At 42.9% G+C, this 19,084-nt stretch overlaps 1 protein-coding gene across 3 annotated transcripts in view; it reads left to right on the top strand.

Moving 5' to 3' along the window:
- ADAMTSL1 (ADAMTS like 1) overlaps window positions 1-19,084 on the top strand; it is a 453,675-nt gene that overhangs the window by 227,379 nt on the left and 207,212 nt on the right. For all 3 annotated transcript variants that reach the window (XM_063914179.1, XM_063914180.1, XM_063914181.1), the window contains exon 6: window positions 8,037-8,111. In XM_063914179.1, the coding sequence (XP_063770249.1) occupies window positions 8,037-8,111 (75 nt within the window). The remainder of the gene's footprint in view (window positions 1-8,036; window positions 8,112-19,084) is intronic.

The raw sequence follows: 19,084 nt of genomic DNA, 5'->3' as shown, positions 1-19,084 counted from the left end.
TAAAGATAGACATAACCCACCAGGACGCCCAATTATATCAGGAATAGGCTCTCTCACATCGAACCTATCACAATATATAGACTCATACCTACAAAAATATGTAAAAACACAAAAATCATACATAAAGGACACTACGGACATAATAAGAACACTGAAAGACGTAATCTGGTCAGACGATTACTGGATATGTACTAGTGATGTCACCTCATTATACACAGTAATCAACCAAGAACAGGGACTATCAGCAACAAAACATTTCCTATCCTCAGACGAGAATTTGGATTCCAGACAAACAACATTTATCATAGAATGCATAAGATTCATTCTAGAACACAATTATTTTTGGTTTAACGACACATACTATAGACAAACCAAGGGAACAGCCATGGGGACCAGGTTTGCTCCGAGCTATGCAAATTTATTCATGAGTTACTGGGAGGACAACAACATCTGGTGCGAGCATGGTTTCGGAGCAAACCTGGTCCTATGGCGAAGATATATAGACGACGTGCTCTTTATCTGGCAGGGTACAGAAGAAAGACTACTAGAGTTTCTCACATACATCAATTCGAACAACAACAACTTAATTTTCACCACAGAACATAGCAAATCAACAGTGAATTTTTTAGACATAACAATATTCATAGAAGAGTCAATGATTCATACCAAAACCTTTCAGAAAAGTGTGGATGTAAACAGCTACATTCTAAACAGCAGTGCACATCACCCAAACTGGCTAAAGAGCATCCCATTAGGACAATTCAAACGGATAAGGAAAAACTGCACAAAACTAGAAGACTTCAGAATTCAAGCAGAAGAGATGAAACATCAATTTATAGAAAAAGGTTACACAAAAGACAGTCTAGAGAAAGATTTAGCAAAAGCAAAAGAAATTGATAGAAATACCCTTCTAACATACAAAAACAAGGAAACAACAAACGAAGTTTTCAAAACAGCATTTATCACACAATACAATACCAATAACAGACAGCTAGAAAAAATCCTATATAAACACTGGCACATTCTACTAGAGGATGACATGTTAACAGACAAACTACCAGCAAGACCTAAGGTCATCTACAAGAGAGCACCAGATCTAAAATCCAGATTGTCACACAGTCACATTAGAAAAGTTGAAAAAACACAGACTACCGTATTAGGACAAAAATTAAACAAAGGCTTTTTTCATTGTGGTGCTTGTAACTACTGTAGAACACAGAGAGTCAGCACAAAAAGGGTTACCAACTTTACTTCCAACAAAACAGGAGAAGTCTTCGACATACAGGAACATATCTCATGCCATAGTAAAGGGGTTATTTACCTAGCCGAATGTCCATGCAAACTACAATATGTAGGAAGAACCATAAGACCCCTCAAAACGAGAATAGCTGAACATGTCAGAAATGTGAAACACGGTCTAGAGACACACAATTTGTCACAACATTTTAAAGACTTACACGAAAGCAACCCGATAGGCCTGAAAATAGTAGGAATTAAGTTAGTTCCACCAAACTGGAGAGGAGGAGATTTTCTGAAAAAAATCAACAAAGAAGAACTTAGGTGGATGTACACACTAAAAACACTGAGACCACAAGGTCTGAATTTAGACAACGAGGTAAGGTCAATTGTGATGAACTGACCAGCATATAGAACTTGACCATTCCTCCATTTCATCAATATATATAGATATATACATAAAAAGAAGATACTTCACATAAAGAGGTTTACATTTTACCATACGAGCATTGTATACCAAGAACTGTAATTAATGGTACACAGCACAGATACTACTAATGTTACAGCAGAACCACCCACTTCACCAACAATTAAGCATTCATAATCACTACACAATTACTATTTAATAAAAACCAATAATATCACAATTTTCAAACTGATTTCCAGCAATAACATCTTAGCCCTATAAGGGAGAATTATGGAAGTAAGAAATACTCTTCACAGTTAGAAATAATATCCCCTACTCATAGAATTATTTCTATCACTGTAACACAGTATTGTCCACCATTATCAAATTTTTCTTATTATGCATTTATTATTCACTTTTTCACTATTTAACATTTTTGATTTAATTCATTTTTTATTTTTCTTTACCATTACAACCAATATTACACACCAACGCAAAACTATAACCAAGCTATATATAGAAAAAATTTTTGTCCTTTTAAGTACAAAACATCCAGTATATATTATTATTTCTATAACATAATATCAAAAAAAGTAGAGCTTTCTACTTCTCATTTAAAGTTTACTTCATCTAACTCCTCCCACTTTAATTCTAATTTCATTTATTATTATCTTAATTATTTATCTATTTATTTATTTTGTTATTATTTTTCTCTACATATCATCAATAATATAGGATCAGACAGGTTATGTTTCCATTATACACATTTTTTACACACAGCCATATAGTATCCATAATCAGTCAGATGTGATTATGTTTAGATATGCCACACTTTCAAAGTTACAATTGTATCCAGCACAACAGAGATAACATGGATACTCCCATTATGACGTCACAACGAAGTATGGGCATAAAAAGCCCTCAAAAAAGATGGCAGACACGGACTCCCTGAGGAAGACCCAGACGGGTCGATACGCGTTGGAGAAGGAGCAGATCACCATACCACTATCTCCATATTATACTACTACGCAACACTGCAAGATCTATAAGGAAATCTGGACGGGACAAACCGCACAGACAAGTAATCCCTTGAAGGAAGAACGGAGCCGCGCGGCTGAGAGGGGACAGACCGACGAGTGGAACACCGAACACACAGGCTGAAAGGAAGAAAGAGGAGAAGAGTGACAGTATACGTTGGGATCAAGCGCAGGAGAAAAAAGGTAACTGACCCCGCAGGAGGGAGGGTTCACGACGGACAGTCCCCCTGGGGGTCCCGAAGTCGGTGATACCTTCCCCCCAGTGGCAGGACCGCGTCTCTCCGTTACTGACGGTCGGCAGACGCCTGTGTGTGCAGGCGCCTCCGACTGTGTAAAACGGAGCGAAATAGCGGGGAGTCCGGGGCTCATTTCATTACCTTTTTCCCTGATCACCTTATCCCACCCATACCCACGTTGGGGTACCCCGCAGCGACACATCCGTTGATAACAAGAACTTGCCCCCATTGGGAATTACAAATATAAAACCATTGTGCTACACTTGGAACTTGAACATTCCAGAATATCCGGATAAATCCAACTTATCTGCAGTGTAATATCTAACCAGCCACAACACGGTGGAAAAGAGGTGGGACGCCACACTCTATTCACACCAGACATTTGGAACCCCATTTTTTCATTTTTTTCAATTTTTTCATGTTTTTATTTTTCTTTTTTCTAAGTTTTTCTCATATTACACAGGTGCAGAAAGATTAGTCTGACCTGATAATATATAAATATTTGACATATTTTGCCTGTATCATAAAGGTGTTTTTGGCTTTTGCATTTTCATTTTTTCAATTTTTTATTATTTCTTATAAACATATATACAAATAAATATCAGTTTATTTTTAACAAACACCACTGTGTGATCCCCATTCTTTCTCAAATCACTGATTCATTTCATCCTATATGCATGCAGGCGCAGTTGTGTAATTTCTTTGATATATGCCATTTATTGGAGGCATTTGGGTTTAGCCTCTCACACGTACTGCTGCCACCCCCGTATTATTCATATAAGTGGAGCGTTGGTCACACTTGCGAGAAACATACTTATGTATGTTCACCCAGACATATTGAGAAAGCACCATGGACGGTGACCAGGTATAGTGTGAGCTTGCATTGCTTTTGAAGTGAAAATCAGAATGTTACTTTAATTGAAGCAATAGGATAAGGGGGAGTATGGCAGACCCTAAATAATCAAAGGCTAAGGCTGCTCCTCACCACCTCTGTTATGTGCGCCGGTGGCCACGGACCAGATGACTCCTTTGTGTGCTGCAAGTTGTCATAGCTGAAAGTGAAAGGGATAATGCAGGGAGATGTTACAGTCTGCTGCTAATTAATTAAAAATACTGATCTGACTGTTTCATACTTGCTACATATGGAGAGAGGGTGCTGGGGAGAGAGAGAGAATAGGGTTAGGTTTTTGGTGTGGCAGTTGCCTTGTATAATGACCTTTCATATTCAAAATTGACAGGATTTTCTATCTATTCATTTAATTTCCACTTACTTTTAAATTAATATATATATATATATATATATATATATATAGAGGGGGATCCCTGCACTCTCACAAAATAACAGTAAATGGTGGGGTGCCAGTCAGAGTCCAATCATATAGAAGATGGGGCCCAAAGTACAAACAAACAGTATTTCCACTGGAGCTCCAGTTTCCCTGCTCGCTTTTGACTCGAACTGCTATGCTGTCTGAATGCTGTTTATGCTGTATACCTTGAGGAAGGTCCCAGTGTGGACCGAAACGTTGGACATTTCCCTGGAAAACTGTGAGACAAACTTAGCAATAAATATGCCCTTTTTTTGACTTTTTGAAAAATCTAATTGGAGTGTGCTGTCTTTTCCACATCGTGGAAATACTGTTTGTTTATATATATATATATATATATATATATATATATATGTTCCAAAAGCAGCGGCACTCCAAGGGTCTTATGTAGCAATATAATAAATGAACGGCGGAGTAACACCTGGCAGCGGTTATATATAGATATAGATACAGTATATAATGTAAAAGGCTAACACTGTACCTCACCTTTGTGGTACTGCCGGAGGGCACCCAACGGAGCTCTGTTCGGGACATGGACACACACACACACACACACACACACACAAACACACACAAACCCTATGTTCACTGCACCCCCCACCATATACTGCCACTATATACATTGCACCCCTATCCTCTTCCATATTCTGCACCCCCACCATACACAGCCCCTATATACACACTGCACTCCCATACCCAGTGGTGAATTTCTCACTAGGCACGTGAGGCACGTGCCTAGGGGCGGCACTTGCTAGGGGTTGGTACACCAGGCTGATAAGTGCCAGGTGATTTTTTTTTTTTTTTCATCATTACGACTTTTTTTTTAAATATTTTATTTAGCCTATGATGGGGGTGGGACAGTAGGCTGCAAATTGTGGTCCAGGAGTTTGTAGTAGGATGAGGCTGGGGATGCTTTGGTGGTCTCAAGGCAACCAGACTGGCACCTGAAATGAATGGGGTAATGACGTGATTTGGGCGGCTAATAATGTGTCTAGGGGCTTCCTGGCCCCTAAATCCGCCCCTGCCCATACCCCTCAATATAGTGCCCCCATTGTACAGGGTACCCCCTCCTCCATATACTGCTCCGCCTTGTTCCGCATACTCTGCACCCCCTCCTCCATATACTATTCTGCAACCCCAGGTTACTTGCCATCTTGGGACTCGGCAACAAGTAGCAACAGTAACCAGGAAATGGATGCAGGAACCACCAGACGGTCCCGCTGCGATCAGAGCGGAGGCACCGGGGACATGTGTGGCCACTTACCAGCGGAAGTAGAAGGTGAATCAGTCTGGCAGGACTGTGTGGGATGAGCAGGGCAGTGACTGGGAGGAGGAGGGGTCAGTGCTGGGGCTGCAGATGATGCGGGTGAGGAGGAGGTGGTAGATAACCGGCTCAGCTGCTTTATAAATATATTGTGTGGCTACAGAAGGGTGGGGTCCTTTGTTTGCCATGCCCAGACCCCTCTGGCTAGCTGCTGGTGGCTACTGGTGTCCTCTACCCCCAGACTGGCTGCAGGACCGGTGAGCTTACACGTGCCAGTACTGGTGTATTAGTGCGACATCATTTTAGCCTGCCCATTACAGACATACAGCATATATATATATATATATATATATATATATATATATATAGCTATATACATATATATATATATAAAAGTCTAACGCTACCTACAGACACACACACACACACACACACACACGCGCACACTCTCTCTCTCTCTTACACCCTCAACATGAACTGGTGTATTAGTGCGACATAATTTTAGCCTGCCCATTACAGACATATAGCATCTATATATATATATATATATATATATAAGGCTAACGCTACCTACAGACACACACACACACACACACACGCACGCACGCACACTCTCTCTCTCTCTCTCTCTCTCTCTCTCTCGAACATTCTCAACATGACAGAGCCCTGGCTCCCAACACCAGGACTTCCAGAACCCGGCAGCTCCTGTGTGAGTAGTGCCGCTATAATCCGGCGCTGGTGTCAATCATTTTGATGGGCTTTTAACTAGTTATTGTATATTGCTGCACTTTGGCCACTGTATATGCGTGTGTGTTTGTGTGTGTGTATGCTTGTATATTTAACGGTATGTATAAACTTGAAGTTCCACAGATTTTCACACCTAACCTAATAACTGAAACAGCATTAATTTGCAATTCTACTAGTACTGTATCATACCACTTGCCTGTTTTTACTTTTATTTTCAAATATTTAGATTTATTTTGGTTTACTATCATTGTGGTTTTGTGTGTTATGATTGTGGCTCTGATAGTTATCATTGCGGTTCTGTTTATTATGATTGCAGTTCAATAAACATTCTCAAAAACAAAAAAACAAAAATGACACTAGCATTACGAAGAGGAACATAATGGAATGTACTTCTTGTATTTGTATATCAGTGAGAGTGGCTTCATTAAAAAAAATAAAAAAATTCCTATTGTAGTTTGTAATGCTTTTGGATTATATTTGAATAAATGATATTTCTTAGATTTTTGTAGGCATACACAGTTTATTTGTTAATTTAGGCAATATGATAAAATGAAGCACTGCTTTACATGAGATAAATACTGTACAATGATGGCCAGATATATACTGTTAATTTGCTTCCTGCTTTCAGTTTTACCTACAGATGTGTGCTCGTCACCTAGTACCAATATGCCATGCAGCACAAGATGCCTGGCACAAGTGAGCCGCGCCAACATGTGTTGTGTAGTGTAGTGACTCTTTCTTTAAATTTGCATCCTATGCAGACATGGTGAAACACCACTGAATTCATACCAGTGACATCGGGCAGCAACTTTAACCACACAGGAAATTGTTTTAAATATGTACAGAGTTGCAGATGCAGCACAGCTGAACATGGCCGACATGCATTAGGTCGATATGGACAAAAGATCGACATTGTAAAAAGGTTGATGCCACACCAATGGTCGACACAAGAAAGGGTTGACATGAGTTTTTATAAAAAAAAAACCCAACAAATTAATCTTCAACTTTTTTCATACTTTACCATCCACGTGGACTAGGATTGGGAATAGTAACCTGGCATGCAAGGGGATGTGGTGCACCAATTGGGCAAGGGGAAGCAGTGCACCAATAGACACAAAACAACAACCTCATGTCGACCTTTTCATGTGTCGACCTTTGTTGGCCATTTTACCATGTCAATCTTTTTCACATGTTGACCTGTTGTGTGTTGACCCTTTGGGGGATTAGGCTGCAGGTTGGTAGGGTTAGAGTTTAGCAGTAGGGGGCGGTAAGGGATAGGCTACTGAAGGGGGGGGGGGTAGAATCAGGCACTAGAGGGTGGAGTAGGGATAGGATAGGAACACTCCATGAGATGATTCCACCAGCAGGCACGCTCACATAACCGCCGTGACCCAGAAGACGCAGCTTTTCTAGGTCGACCCTATGATCCATGCCCAGTGTATGAGGACTTATCTGTACTTGTACATTATATTCAAGTTGCCATCTTTCTGTAAATAGCTAGCTACAATACGATTGCTAAGGGACTAATTGAATGCTGGTAAATTAGAAATCTTAAAGAATATCTGTAACAAATTATCCAGAGCAATGATGACTTGCAATATCCATATGGCTCACGTCATTATCTTGTAAAATCAACAAAACTATTTATTTGCTTTAAAATATGAATATACTGCACTGTTATAGGAAATAATTACTGTACATACATTCTGTTATTAAAGCCATTACACTAGTTAAGGATTATCTAATTCTAGAAAAGTGACTAAAGCATTTTCTTTCTGTTTTTAGTAGATGAAACAGTGGTTGTAATACCATATGGAAGCAGGCACATTCGGCTGGTGCTTAAAGGTCCTGATCACCTGTGTAAGTATAATCATTCAAATATGTTTCCGTAAGATCAATATTTCAAGTGTTTATTATTTTTTCATAATATGGTGGATGAAATGGTGTTTGTCTCATCTACAGACAAAGGGACATATGTTCTAAGCCTTGGAGAGCAATAAAGTGGAGAGAGATAAAGTACCAACCCACTAGCTCCTAACTGCCATGTTACAGGCTGTGTGTGAATAATTACAGCCTGGTCGGTACTTTCTCTCTGCAAGGCTTAGTACATCTACCCCAAGATGTTCAGTCCACATTGTGAAGAAGTCCGCTGACCAGTATTCTTACAAGCACCAATTTTTACTAATAGATTTAGGCCTATGTGAAACTAAAAATATCAACCTTAAGAAATCTAGAAGACAAAAGATTTCAGAAATTGGAAAGGTATTTACAATATCTCTAATAAGAAATTAATATGGAGCTGCAATGTGCAGTTATGTAATGTGACGTATTAACATTGTAAGTAACGTAATAGTTTTACTGATGACATTATTGTGTTACTGACAGCATTTGGCTGATTTTTGTAACCACGTTGCCTATAGCTGCAATCTAAGCAGTTGTGCTCATATGGTATGAAGTCTTTAGCCTTTCCAGTCACATCTACACTTAAGGCTAAAGAAGTGGGACTGGGTTATAACTGGGCATTCCCATGAGGATGCGGTCTATGCGGAATTGGACCTAAGCATAAATATGCCTTTTTGAAAGTGTGCCTTGTGCACCTAAAGTAGTGTAGGGTAGATTCAAGTACATATTGGTGATGGTGACTATTAGTAAACCAGGCTTGCACACTGTGGTAGCAGCATCTATACATATACAGTAGGTAAATAATACATTGTTTCGGTGTACGCCTGTTTTTTTCATAGCAATGCATGTCTGATTTACTCCTGGCCATAATGGCAGTTGGGAATGCAAACGCTTAATACTCAGTACTGCTTTAATAAATCACTGGATAATCTTACTTATATTGGAACTTTTAGAGGCATGTAACTAGGGCACTATTTGTAAAGGCAAGTTATAATTGTGCAGACAAGCAGCCATTGACTCTCAAAGTATATATATTTTAGAAAACAAACTGAACTATACAGGAGAATATCTGCCAGACGGACTAAACCTTAAACAGTAGAACGAAAAACGTTCTGAAAACAATTGGTGCAAGTGTTACCTCTGCTGCCAAATTTCATGTAGGAAGGAAATGACTTGTGGAAACAGGAAACTCGATGCCTCCAGGGTTGTATTCCATGCGAACGTTAGTCCTTCTCAGCACATCATTAGTGTGCTTCTAGGTGACAATGTTTCTCTCAGAGTTGTTCTGTGTTTACTTTTTTTTACCCAATTACCTACAAAGAAACTAAAATTCCATGTTAAGTAGTCCTCCAATAGGCAAACCTTGCCTGCTGCTAGTGTGCAACCATAACATGAAGTAGATGAGGAGGAGGGAGGGGCACTTACTGAATTTCTCTTCTGGCACTGTATGAAACTTAAGTATAGTATATCTGCTAATGGCAGCTGTTAGATTTATGCATTCATTCACATTTGGCATTCTGAAATAGTACATTTTGAGGGATTAGCACCTTGTAATCACTAGGTTCAGTCAGATAGCTGTGAGGAAAAGCTCAGTGCTCCTTCAGACTGTATATAATAAATAGCATGTACTAGGAGCTACACTGAAGCTTCAGTGTTAGGAAGGGAGCGGTACGCAAAGTGTAATTCTATACAGTTATATAACATTACAATGTGCCTTGTGGCATTTGTATTATAGAAAATGGATAAATTAGAAGTATACATTTCCAGAATGCTATAAGTGATATGATAATGGGACATGCCAATTATAATCATCTCCGTTTCCCTGTAGAGATTGAAATAAAAGTCCTGCAGTATAAATGCATATGCACTGATTTAGTCTTAATGCATGCAGTATTATAAATGTTATTTGTTAGTTACAAATTGTTGTTACAAATTGAATACTGTGCTGAAAAATTAGTGAATCCAAAATGTATAATATGAAAATAACAACAAATGGAACATATAAGTGTTTGCAGCTCCACACCTCAGGATTTCCCTTTTCCTCCACTTAAATTGCTTTCATGTTGTTTTTGAACAATTTTATTAGACATAAAACATGTAATTAAAAGATGTTATTGTTATTTCTCTATCGTCCTAAGTGGATGCTGGGGTTCCTGAAAGGACCATGGGGAATAGCGGCTCCGCAGGAGACAGGGCACAAAAAAGTAAAGCTTTTACCAGATCAGGTGGTGTGCACTGGCTCCTCCCCCTATGACCCTCCTCCAGACTCCAGTTAGATTTTGTGCCCGAACGAGAAGGGTGCAATCTAGGTGGCTCTCCTAAAGAGCTGCTTAGAGAAAGTTTAGCTTAGGTTTTTTACTTTACAGTGAGTCCTGCTGGCAACAGGATCACTGCAACGAGGGACTTAGGGGAGAAGTAGTGAACTCACCTGCGTGCAGAGTGGATTTGCTGCTTGGCTACTGGACACTAGCTCCAGAGGGACGATCACAGGTACAGCCTGGATGGTCACCGGAGCCGCGCCGCCGGCCCCCTTGCAGACGCTGAAGAGAGAAGAGGTCCAAAATCGGCGGCTGAAGACTCCTGAGTCTTCATAAAGGTAGCGCACAGCACTGCAGCTGTGCGCCATTTTCCTCTCAGCACACTTCACACAACAGTCACTGAGGGTGCAGAGCGCTGGGGGGGGCGCTCTGAGAGGCAAATAAAAACCTTATTAGAGGCAAAAAATACCTCACATATAGCCCACAGAGGCTATATGGAGATATTTAACCCCTGCCTAACTTCAAAAATAGCGGGAGACGAGCCCGCCGAAAAAGGGGCGGGGCCTATCTCCTCAGCACACAGCGCCATTTTCTCTCACAGAAAAGCTGGAGAGAAGGCTCCCAGGCTCTCCCCTGCACTGCACTACAGAAACAGGGTTAAAACAGAGAGGGGGGGCACTGATTTTGGCGATATTGTATATATATAAAAGATGCTATAAGGGAGAAACACTTATATAAGGTTGTCCCTATATAATTATAGCGTTTTTGGTGTGTGCTGGCAGACTCTCCCTCTGTCTCCCCAAAGGGCTAGTGGGTCCTGTCCTCTGTCAGAGCATTCCCGGTGTGTGTGCTGTGTGTCGGTACGTGTGTGTCGACATGTATGAGGACGATGTTGGTGAGGAGGCGGAGAAATTGCCTGTAATGGTGATGTCACTCTCTAGGGAGTCGACACCGGAATGGATGGCTTATTTAGAGAATTACGTGAGAATGTCAACACGCTGCAAGGTCGGTTGACGACATGAGACGGCCGACAATCTATTAGGACCGGTCCAGGCGTCTCAGAAACACCGTCAGGGGTTTTAAAAACGCCCATTTACCTCAGTCGGTCGACACAGACACAGACACGGACACTGAATACAGTGTCGACGGTGAATAAACAAACGTATTTCTCATTAGGGCCACACGTTAAGGGCAATGAAGGAGGTGTTACGTGTTTCTGATACTACAAGTACCACAAGAAAGGGTATTATGTGGGAGTGAAAAAACTACCTGTAGTTTTTCCTGAATCAGATAAAATAAAATGAAGTGTGTGATGATGCGTAGGGTTACCCCGATAGCAAATATTGGCGTTATACCCTTTCCCGCCAGAAATTAGGGTACGTTGGGAAACACCCCTTAGGGTGATAAGGCGCTCACACGCTTATCAAGTGGCGTTACCGTCTCCAGATACGGCCGCCCTCAAGGAGCCAGCTGATAGGAAGCTGGAAAAATATCCTAAAAAGTATATACACACATACGGTGGTTATACTGCGACCAGCGATCGCCATCAGCCTGGAGATGCAGTGCTGGGTTGGCTTGGTCGGATTCCCTGACTGAAAATATTTTATTCATGTAGAGCATTTAATAGGATGCATTCTATATATATGTATGTGAGATGCACAGAGGGATATTTGCTCTCTGGCATCAAGATAAGTGCGTTGTCCATATCTCCCAGAAGATGTCAGGGACACGACAGTGGTCAGGTGATACAGATCCCATACGGCAGATGGAAGTATTGCTGTATAAAGGGAAGGAGTTATTTGGGGGTCGGTCCATCGGACCTGGGGACCACAGCAACAGCTGGGAAATCCAACCTTTTTTACCCCAAGTTACATCTCAGCTAAAAAAGACACCGTCTTTTCAGCCTCAATCTTTCCTTTCCCATGAGGGCATGCAGGCAAAAGGCCAGTCATATCTGCCCAGACATAGAGGTAAGGGAAGTAGACTGCAGCAGGCAGCCCTTTCCCAGGAAAAGAAGCCCTCCACCGCGTCTGCCAAGTCCTCAGCATGACGCTGGGGCCGTGCAAGCGGACTCAAGGTGGGGGGGTAGTCTCAAGAGTCTCAGGGCGCAGTGGGATCACTCGCAAGTTGACCCCTAGATCGTACGAGTATTATCCCAGGGGTAAAGATTGGAGAGTCGAGACATCTTCTCCTCGCAGGTTCCTGAAGTCTGCTTTACCAACGGCTCCCTCCGACAGGGAGGCAGCATTGGAAACAATTCACAAGCTGTATATCCAGCAGGTGATAATCAAAGTACCCCTCCTACGACAAGGAAAAGGGTATTATTTTTCCACACTATATTGTGGTACTGAAGCCAGACGGCTTGGTGACACATAGTCTAAATCTAAAATGTTTTGAACACTTACATAAAAGGTTCAAATCGAGATAAAGTCACTCAGAGCAGTGATAGCGAACCGGAAAAAAGGGGACTATATGGTGTCCCTGGACATCAAGGATGACGATGCCGTTTGAATTATCCACGGCACCCCGGGCCTTTTTACCAAGGTAATGGCCGAAAAGATGTTTCTTCAAAGAAAAAAGGCATCTAAATTATCCCTTACTTGCACGACCTAAAAAGGGCAAGTTCCAGAGAACAGTTGGAGGTCGGAAGAGCACTATCTAAAGTAGTTCTTCGACGGCACGACTGGATTCTAAATATTCCAAGAATCGCAGCTGTTTTCCGACGATACGTCTGCTGTTCCTAGGGATGATTCTGGACACGGTTCAGAAAAAGGTTTTTCTTCCCGAGGAAAAAGCCAAGGAGTTATCCGACCTGTCAGGAACCTCCTAAAACCAGGAAAGGTGTCTGTACATCAATGCACAAGAGTCCTGGGAAAAATGGTGGCTTTTTACGAAGCAATTCCATTCGGCAGATTCCATGCAAGAATTTTCCAAAGGGATCTGTTGGACAAATGGTCAGGGTCGCATCCTCAGATGCACCTGCGAATAACCCTGTCGCCAAGGACAAGGGTATATCTTCTGTGGTGGTTGCAAAAGGCTCATCTATTGGAGGGCCGCAGATTCGGCATACAGGATTTGATCCTGGTGACCACGGACGCCAGCCTGAGAGGTTGGGGAGCAGTCACACAAGGAAGAAACTTCCAGGGGGTATGGACGAACCTGGAAAAGTCTCTTCACATAAACATTCTGGTACTAAGAGCAATCTAAAATGCTCTAAGCCAGGCGGAACCACTCCTGCAAGGAAAACCGGTGTTGATTCAGTCGGACAACATCACGGCGGTCGCCCATGTAAACAGACAGGGCGGCACAAGAAGCAGGAGTGCAATGGCAGAAGCTGCCAAGATTCTTCGCTGGGCGGAGAATCACGTAATAGCACTGTCAGCAGTGTTCTTCCCGGGCGTGGACAACTGGGAAGCAGACTTCCTCAGCAGACACGATATTCACCCGGGAGAGGGGGGTCTTCATCCAGAAGTCTTCCACATGCTAATAAACTGTTGGGAAAGACCAATGGTAGACATGATGGCGTCTCGCCTCAACAAGAAACTGGACAAGTATTGCGCCAGGTCAAGAGATCCACAGGCAATAGCTGTGGACGCACTGGTAACACCTTGGGTGTACAAATCAGTATATGTGTTTCCTCCTCTGCCTCTCATACCAAAGGTATTGAAGATTATACGGTGAGGAGGAGTAAGAACAATACTAGTGGCTCCGGATTGGCCAAGAAGGACTTGGTACCCGGAACTTCAAGAGTTGGTCACGGACGACCCGTGCCCTCTACTTCTGAGAAGGGACCTGCTACAACAGGGTCCCTGTCTCTTTCAAGACTTACCGCGGCTGCGTTTGACGGCATGGCGGTTGAACGCCAGATCCTAAAAGGGAAAGGCATTCCAGAAGAAGTCATTCCTACCTTGATTAAGGCAAGGAAGGAAGTCACCGCGAAACATTATCACCGCATTTGGCGAAAATATGTCGCGTGGTGCGAGGATCGGAGTGTTCCGACGGAGGAATTTCAACTGGGTCGTTTCCTACTTTTCCTACAATCAGGATTGTCTATGGGTCTCAAATTGAGATCTATTAAGGTTCAAATTTCGGCCCTGTCAATATTCTTCCAAAAAGAATTGGCCTCAGTTCCTGAGGTACAGACTTTTGTTAAAGGAGTACTGCATATACAGCCTCCTGTGGTGCCTCCGGTGGCACCGTGGGATCTAAATGTAGTTTTAGATTTCCTCAAATCCCATTGGTTTGAACCATTGAAAAAGGTGGATTTTAAATATCTCACATGGAAAGTGACTATGTTACTGGCCCTGGCTTCCGCCAGGAGAGTATCTGAATTGGCGGCTTTATCTTATAAAAGCCCTTATCTAATCTTCCATTCGGATAGGGCAGAACTGAGGACTCGTCCGCATTTTCTCCCTAAGGTGGTATCAGCGTTTCACCTGAACCAACCTATTGTGGTGCCTGCGGCCACTGGCGACTTGGAGGACTCCAAGTTGTTGGACGTTGTCAGAGCCTTAAAAATATACATTTCAAGGACGGCTGAAGTCAGAAAATCTGACTCGCTGTTGATACTATATGCACCCAACAAGTTGGGTGCCCCTGCTTCTAAGCAGACGATTGCTCGTTGGATTTGTAACACAATTCAACTTGCTCATTCTGTGGCAGGCCTGCCACAGCCTAAATCTGTTAAGGCCCATTCCACAAGGAAGGTGGGCTCATCTTGGGCGGCTGCCCGAGGGGTCTCGGCATTACAATTCTGCCGAGCAGCTACGTGGTCGGGGGAAAACACGTTTGTAAAATTCTACAAATTTGATACCCTGGCAAAAGAGGACTTGGAATTCTCTCATTCGGTGCTGCAGAGTCATCCGCACTCTCCCGCCCGTTTGGGAGCTTTGGTATAATCCCCATGGTCCTTTCAGGAACCCCAGCATCCACTTAGGACGATAGAGAAAATAAGAATTTACTTACCGATAATTCTATTTCTCGGAGTCCGTAGTGGATGCTGGGCGCCCATCCCAAGTGCGGATTATCTGCAATACTGTACATAGTTATTGTTAACAAATTCGGGTTATATTGTTAAGGAGCCATCTTTAAGAGGCTCTTTCTGTTATCATACTGTTAACTGGGTTTAGATCACAAGTTGTACGGTGTGATTGGTGTGGCTGGTATGAGTCTTACCCGGGATTCAAATTGCCTCCCTTATTGTGTACGCTCGTCCGGGCACAGTACCTAACTGGAGTCTGGAGGAGGGTCATAGGGGGAGGAGCCAGTGCACACCACCTGATCTGGTAAAAGCTTTACTTTTTTGTGCCCTGTCTCCTGCGGAGCCGCTATTCCCCATGGTCCTTTCAGGAACCCCAGCATCCACTACGGACTCCGAGAAATAGAATTATCGGTAAGTAAATTCTTATTTTATTATGCTAAAATTATTAATCCAACTGATATTTTAAAGGATGTGTATCTCTCACCACTACTGTACTCTAGTGGTGTCACAGGGGTTGGTGACACTCAGTGTGACTTCGGTGCGAAAAACCAAAAAGGTGTGTGGCCTTATGACATATCCCCATTTTCGTTACTCGGGGGGGGGGGGGGGGGGGGGTTCCAACATTTCTGGAGATCCTGGGCTGCCCCCAGAGACTCTCCCTGCACTGATGGCTCCTCCTTAGTGACAGTTAATATCTCAGTGCAGCACCTGTCACTTTACCTAAGAAGTAGGCAGGTTGCAGTAGGTTAGTACAGTATTTATAGAATAACTATTTTGTTCACTACCGTTAAATTACTCTATTGATTTTTCTTTTTTTGCATGCAGGTGAGCTGGCAAGTATAAAACAAAGGTGGGGGGGGGGGGATGGGCAAAAACATTTTTGCAAAAGATTATCTTATATGGATGCACTCCTATTCCTAGGTGGGAGAGAAAAATATGTTTTATTAGTATGACTGAATATTACCAAAATATATTTTTGTCCCATTTTTTATTTTTTTTTTGTCGGAAAATTTGAATTCGGTATTTGGATAAGCATCCTATATAATCAAACAAATAACTAATAGAGAACACTGCAGAGGTCACTTTTGCACTGGCCATCTGAAGGGATGCCTAGTACCACTGTACTGTATCTTCTTTTTCTTTAAAAATAATGTGCACCGTATACTAGGTACAGTACTTATCCCAACAACTGTGCAGATGTGGCAAACCTTAGAATAGTGGCTCAAGTGCACACATATAGCTTTTGTTCTAAATAATAATTGCTGAAATGCAAAAAAAGGAAAATGGCAAAAAGCAACAATTTGACAATAGTAAGTATGCAGCTTTTCTGTAAATAACTAAAACAGCTACTTAAAAATACTGTTTACTGTATGTTAAATCATGAAAACCTTAGCTCAAGCTCGTTTTTAGCAATGTGACAAACCTGTTTCATAAACTGTGACTAGTGATTGCCAGTATAGTCCATAACTAGGACTACATACCTCCCAACATGGCCCTCTCCAAGAGGGACAAAATGCACTGCTTCTGGACTGTTCTCTTAATTTATGATTCCCGGCACTTGTTTTGAACAGGTTAATGGATAAGAGAGGTATTTCAGCACAGGTGATGACAATCATACATTAAAAGGGAAGTCCAGGATTAGAGCATTCTGACCCTCCTGGAGAGGGTCATGTTGGGAGGTATGGGACTATGAAATATGTAGTATTTTTTTACACTCAGAATATGTAGAAAAACAGCCTATTGTTTTATTGCATGGAATAAATTTGGTGGCGCTGGTCTTGCAGGATGCAGTCAGGACACTGCCACATGTTGTTCACTAAGACTAGCCACCACATTGTGAAAGTAACTTCCAATAATATATGATAAACAGGGCAAATGCATGAGTGGAGTGGGTTAAGCCTCAAGTTTGGGGGCTGTCTTGTGGGACACCGTGTGATTAGTTTGTCCAATGATGATTAGGAAACTTCTTTGTTCCTGTCTTCCCACCCTCCCACCACAGTTTTGTTGTTGTGTGGTGGTTTTTGTCATTAACTGTTTGTAGGTGTAAAAGAACGGCAAGTTGCTGCTTTGGTTGCAAATTTGGTTAAGTTGCTTAATGTTTATGGTTTTGGGTGCTCTCACCATCGTTGACTTATTTGGTTGCTGGACCACCCTGACGGCAGCTGCATCATCTTCCTACCGGTTGTGTAGTCATATTAGAAGGTTGCGTGGATACCTATTGTTGGTAACTGATGAGATATGTTGGGTTGTGTGCACCATTGGCGATATTAGTTGGCATTGCTTATTGTTAGTTGTTTAACGCATTGATGGAGTTGGTTGAGTTATACCCCTTTTCCACCTACGTACCGTGTCCGATCCGGGATGTTTAACACGGCTACAACCCGTGTCGGCTCCCCCGTTTCCACTACACTTCGACACGGGTTATTCCCGTGTCTGATCTGTTTCCACCTAACCCGGGTAAGCTCTGTAAAAGCCTTTCTCTGACGTCCTAGTGGATGCTGGGAACTCCGAAAGGACCATGGGGAATAGCGGCTCCGCAGGAGACTGGGCACAAAAGTAAAAGCTTTAGGACTAGCTGGTGTGCACTGGCTCCTCCCCCTATGACCCTCCTCCAAGCCTCAGTTAGATTTTTGTGCCCGAACGAGAAGGGTGCAATCTAGGTGGCTCTCCTGAGCTGCTTAGAGTAAAAGTTTAAATTAGGTTTTTTATTTTCAGTGAGTCCTGCTGGCAACAGGCTCACTGCATCGAGGGACTAAGGGGAGAAGAAGCGAACTCACCTGCGTGCAGAGTGGATTGGGCTTCTTAGGCTACTGGACATTAGCTCCAGAGGGACGATCACAGGCCCAGCCATGGATGGGTCCCAGAGCCGCGCCGCCGTCCCCCTTACAGAGCCAGAAGAGCAGAAGAGGTCCGGAAAATCGGCGGCAGAAGACGTCCTGTCTTCAATAAGGTAGCGCACAGCACCGCAGCTGTGCGCCATTGCTCTCAGCACACTTCACACTCCGGTCACTGAGGGTGCAGGGCGCTGGGGGGGGGGCGCCCTGAGACGCAATAAAAATACCTTAGATGGCAAAAAATACATCACATATAGCTCCTGGGCTATATGGATGCATTTAACCCCTGCCAGTTTTTCCTTAAAAAAGCGGGAGAAAGGCCGCCGAGAAGGGGGCGGAGCCTATCTCCTCAGTACACTGGCGCCATTTTCCCTCACAGCTCCGTTGGAGGGAAGCTCCCTGACTCTCCCCTGCAGTCCTGCACTACAGAAACAGGGTAAAACAAGAGAGGGGGGGCACTAATTTGGCAGATAAATCAATACAGCAGCTATATAAGGGAAAAACACTTATATAAGGTTATCCCTGTATATATATATATATAGCGCTCTGGTGTGTGCTGGCAAACTCTCCCTCTGTCTCCCCAAAGGGCTAGTGGGGTCCTGTCCTCTATCAGCATTCCCTGTGTGTGTGCTGTGTGTCGGTACGTTGTGTCGACATGTATGAGGAGGAAAATGGTATGGAGGCGGAGCAATTGCCTGTAATAGTGATGTCACCCCCTAGGGAGTCGACACCTGACTGGATGGTCTTATGGAAGGAATTACGTGATAGCGTCAGCACTTTACAAAAGACTGTTGACGACATGAGACAGCCGGCAAATCAGTTATTACCTGTACAGGCGTCTCAAACACCGTCGGGGGC

The sequence above is a fragment of the Pseudophryne corroboree genome, chromosome 1 (assembly GCF_028390025.1).
Source record: "Pseudophryne corroboree isolate aPseCor3 chromosome 1, aPseCor3.hap2, whole genome shotgun sequence".
Taxonomy (NCBI): domain Eukaryota; kingdom Metazoa; phylum Chordata; class Amphibia; order Anura; family Myobatrachidae; genus Pseudophryne; species Pseudophryne corroboree.
The sequence above is the reverse complement of the archived record's forward strand: the minus strand, read 5'-3'. Positions and strand labels throughout refer to the sequence as shown.